Source organism: Hippocampus comes, unplaced genomic scaffold, assembly GCF_001891065.2.
Source record: "Hippocampus comes isolate QL1 unplaced genomic scaffold, H_comes_QL1_v1.1 scaffold148, whole genome shotgun sequence".
Taxonomy (NCBI): Eukaryota; Metazoa; Chordata; class Actinopteri; order Syngnathiformes; family Syngnathidae; genus Hippocampus; species Hippocampus comes.
This window is the reverse complement of record NW_017805006.1, coordinates 107,939-112,723: the sequence shown is the minus strand read 5'-3', so window position 1 is coordinate 112,723 and position 4,785 is coordinate 107,939. Positions and strand designations below refer to the sequence as shown.

At 44.8% G+C, this 4,785-nt stretch overlaps 1 protein-coding gene across 1 annotated transcript in view; it reads left to right on the top strand.

Moving 5' to 3' along the window:
* sytl1 (synaptotagmin-like 1) overlaps nt 1–3,292 on the top strand; it is a 7,251-nt gene extending 3,959 nt beyond the window's left edge. Inside the window, exons 7-12 of the mRNA XM_019859629.1 lie at nt 25–127; nt 300–461; nt 972–1,050; nt 1,120–1,216; nt 2,176–2,381; nt 2,451–3,292. Of these exons, the coding sequence (XP_019715188.1) occupies nt 25–127; nt 300–461; nt 972–1,050; nt 1,120–1,216; nt 2,176–2,381; nt 2,451–2,596 (793 nt within the window). The 3' untranslated portion in view covers nt 2,597–3,292. The remainder of the gene's footprint in view (nt 1–24; nt 128–299; nt 462–971; nt 1,051–1,119; nt 1,217–2,175; nt 2,382–2,450) is intronic.
* Nucleotides 3,293–4,785: the final 1,493 nt, after the last annotated feature.

Here is a 4,785-nt window from a genome sequence, read left to right as displayed (position 1 = left end):
CCCCCCCCCCCCCTCCACCCCCAGATACGTCAAGTGTTACCTGCTGCCTGACATGTCGAGCCGCAGCAAGCGGAAGACGGCGGTGAAGAGGCGGACGCAGAACCCCGTCTTCGAGCAGACGCTTAAAGTGAGACCGCTAATTTCACTCTCACACTCTCGTTTATTAAAAAATAAAAAATGCAGGGGTAGGTGTATCTAATATTGTGGCTGATAGTGCAGATCAAAATACAGATGGCAGCCAATGTGGCAATTTCGATTTATTTATTTTATTGATTTACTTATTTATTTTGGGGGACCAGTACAAAATACGGCAAAAGGAGCTGAATAGTCGCACCCTCAACCTGTCCGTGTGGCACGCGGAGTCCCTGGCCAGGAATGTTTTCCTGGGTGAAGTTGAGGTGGCGCTGGGCCTGTGGGACTGGACCTGCACACAACCGCTTTGGCAGGACCTGCAGCCGCGGGTAACACACACACACACACATGCACACATTGTGGCCAGTTCAGTAGGAACATCAGCACAATAATTTTTTGACACCGTTTTATGGCGATAATCGAAATTTTTTTTTTGGGGGGGGGGGACTCCTGGACACGCACAAATCGACCCTCTATTGGCCACTTTGAATCAAAATGGCCGTCTTTGTGTATCTTGTTTTTTTTTCTTTTTTTTGATGGACTCCTGATGGTCACACCTACCAAATTTCACATTGTTCAGTCAAACTAATTTCGGAGGCTGATTTTTTATTTTTAAAACAAGTAGTTTTACGCTTGCCTTTTTATAGAGTAAAAAAAAAAAACATTTAGATTCCAAACCAGTCCGTGCGATCCAGTGAAGCTCTGTTCAGGAGTTCCCTAATGAAGTGGCCTGTCACGTCATCATTCTGCAGCCTCGCCGGTCGTCTGCCCGTGGATGGACGACGGCGCCCTCTGTGAATTTCAGCTTAGCTTCTTTTCTCTCATCTTTTACGTGACAGTTCTACCTGAGGCCCGACTGCGTCAGCAGCCGCGGCACCCTCCTGTTCTCCATCAAGTTCGTCCCGGAGGGATTTGAGGGTGAGCAAAGCCAATTTCAGACTCCTGTGTCTTTCAATGATGATATCTCCTTTTGTGCGCGCTTTCCAGGCGGTCTGCCACTCACGGGGGAGCTTCACATTTGGCTTCAGGAGGCTCAAGGTCTGCTGTCTAAAAAAGGGGGCGCCGTCGACTCGTTTGTCAAAAGGTGTGTTGGCTCGCCCTTGCGTTTGTTTCGGCCGCACGAGGGCAGCGGTTTGTCACAGTAAAAACCGGCAAGGAGCGTCTCCGTAGCGTTTTGAAAAAGCTTCCTCCCAATAGTTTCTCACTCTTTCTGTTCTTTAGTTATCAGCAGTAGAACATGGGTTGGGTTTGCCAAAAACACCAATTTATGACCAAAAAGCGGAAAAAATTGGATTTTTGTTCGAAATGTCAAGCATTTTTTTTTTTGCACCAACACAATCTACTAATGACTGCGACTCATTTCTCTCCCTCAGAATTGTGTGTCACGCCGAATGTCGATCTCAACGCTGATCTGAAATGCAAAGCGATCTCCCGGGATCTGTCAAATCATGACCGGTGTTTTGGACGAAACCAGCCAGTGTTCTGCCGCTGATTAGACAATGAAAACCTGAAAGAGTTTACGCTTTGTTTTTGGTAGGTCATATTTTGTGGGCCTTGAAAGATGAGTCCAAAAAAATATAAAAATGGCTGGCAGTAGGGAGAATTCCGCAAACAGTAGTGTATTTTGTGTCCCATCCTTGGGCCAATTTGGAATGTCCAATCAACCTTCCGTGCATGTTTTTGGAATGTGGGAGGAAACCGGAGTACCCAAAGAAAACCCACCGAGGCACGGACGGGGGAGAACATGTCAAATCCACACAGGGAGGGTGTGGGGGTCACCGACCCCAAAAGTGGGTGAGACTGAACTAAGGTGACTCAGCACCAGAGTGAAAACATGTTTAACCATTTTTTGGGGGGGGGGAAATATCCCTTCATTGTTTTGCTTTCTCAGAGTTTTTAGAATGGGAGCGGTTTCTTCAAACTATTTTTGAGCATGTCTATCCACATGCGTGATCCACAACAACAACAACAAAAAAACCCCCGCCCAGCTTGGAAGGAGTTAATGCTTGCTTTTTTTTGCCCCCCCCCCCCCCAAAAAAAAAGTTACATTCTACCGGACGTTGGCTGTCAGAGTGGCCAGAAGACGCAGGTGGTGAAGCGCTCCATCAGCCCATCGTACAACCACACCATGGTGTATGACGGCTTCCAGAGCAGCGACTTGGAGGAGGCCTGCGCCGAGCTTAGCGTGTGGCAACGCGAGGGCTTCAAGCAACACATGATCGGCGGGATTCGCCTCAGCTGCGGAACCGGTAAGACCCATTTTTTTGGGGGGGGGGAACCACCACAAAACTGTACTAACCACATCGTCTGGCCTGCAGGTCAGAGCTACGGCGAGACGGTCAGGTGGATGGACTCCACGGAAGAAGAAGTCTCAGTGTGGACGTCCATGATCAAAAACCAGAACCACTGGATCGAAGCCACCTTGCCCATCAGAACGAACCTGACGCACCGCTCGTCTGATTGACATTTTTTGTTTGTGTCCACCGCCCATGGTCAGAGAACACGTTCTTGTTACATATGTTAGTCCCTTTTTTAAGAATTCCCTCCCGCGGTAGATATTGTAAATGAGCTGTAGAATATGCTTGGATGTTCTTATTTTGTTGTTTGCAAAAGACAGCTGTGACCATGCGATCGCTGTGTCATTAAACGCGGGAACCCGTTTTTCCTGCTTGCTCATTAAAGGTGAATCGGTGCTGAAAATGTAAGTGGATAGTCATGTACAAAAAGTTATGTCTCGTCTACATTGTATTTTCGGGTGATTTAAACTTTGTAAAAATGTATTTTTCCAACTTAAAAATAATGGCGGGGGGGGGGTTAACTTGAAACCACACTGTAATTGTAGTTCACATGCCTGGCCTCTAGGGGGTGGTATGACTAGTTCCACTGTTCCAAGTTTTGCCTCGTGCCCATTATTCGGCTTTGATTTTGAATTGAAAATCAAATTATTAGACCTCTGCTGACTCATTTTCGACAACGAACGAGAAAATAAAGCCGTGTTTAAATTTGAATGTTACTGTATTAAACAAAACTCGAGTTCTTACAATTTTCCAAACGATAGATATTCAAGTACCAAGAGGCATTGGGAAGCTATTTTAGTAGGGTGCACATGTCACCACAGGGTGTCGCTGTTGCCACGTATACTGTATCTACATTAGTGATGGGATTTTCGGCTCTTTTCGGTGATCCGGTTCATTTGGATCGGCTCAGTGAAAAGAGCCGGCTCTTTTTGGCTCTCAAAAGGCTCTTTTAACTTTAGCTTTTCTTTTAAATATTTATGACAAATTTAGCATACATTTTGATAAATGACTTGGTGAACTAAATATTGCACTCTACTGACTGCAAATAGCAACAATTATCAAGCAAAGAAATGGCTTTTTACTTATTTTATTGAACTTTAAAAAGGCTCCAAACAATAAACAAGCAACAAAATTAAACTTCAACCAACAACAATCAAACATGCTGCATCATAACAAAAATAGTGAGTATTAACTGCAACAGCAGCAGTGAACAAAACAAACATAAGCTACTCCTTGGTTTATTTTAACAAACAAAATCTACTCCTTGCTTTTATTTTAAATTTGCAGTGAACAAAACTAAATACTTCAACTTGGAATACTTCAATTTGTCCAGTCTTTGGGAACACCCTCTCTGACGGGACAGATGTTGCGACAATGCACAATCTACTCTCCATTACTTTGATCAAACGGGGGTAGACGGAAGCTCGGTATTTCCACCAGCTCAGTGGATCAGCTGCCCTTGAAATCTGTGGTTCTTCAAGATATGCCCTAATTTAGTGTTTTGTGTTTTTGCACGCTTGGCTAATACTGTAAATTAGATTCAGATTGCTTGCCAAACGCCTTTGTGATTTCTCGGATAGTAGGGGGCGATATGAACTAAAGACATCCAATTCACCAAGAAGAAGAATAAGTACAAGCACAAGAACGGTACCACATCCGGTTCAATGAGCGAAACCGAAGTTTTTCCGCTGTCCACAAGCCCTGTTCTCAGTGAGTAATTTTAACATTTTAAACTGACTTCGCAGTTTATCGCTGAGTGTGTATATGTCGACAATTGGGGAGAGTTCTTAGGACACGTTGCTCCTTTAATTTTGTTGTTGTGACTCAACGTAAAAAACAACGTCAGCAAAGGGGGCAGTGAACGAGCACGCCGCCGACAAGTAGACCTCAGCTGTCAATCAAAAAGCAATTGCGAACAGCGTTTGACTTGAATACTATTCTGTATATTTTCCACACCAAAGCTGCTGTCAGCAGTGGAAGTGTGATGGCTTCACATCAGGGGGGGGCAGATTTGTTTCAAAACTATTCCCACAAATGCACCCGTGACTTTGTTCATTTGTTTTTCGAAAAGAAGTTGCTCATTGTACTTTAGGTGTGGGGAGAGAGCCGCGAGCGGATCTCTCAAACAGATGCATTGCGAGTGCGGGCACGTTTGGAAATGGACGGCTTGAAAGTAAAAGTCTGCCACTTTACAAATAATGACTCAAATTAAAAATAAAAAAGAGAAAACTTTTTTATGGACTACAGTGTGTGACTTTCCCCTTTTGTTTTGTTTTTCTGCCTGACCAGATTAGTCAGATGACTGGGCCAAAGGCGCAGCCGCCAGACTCGGAGGACATGCGGAAGGGACGCCAAC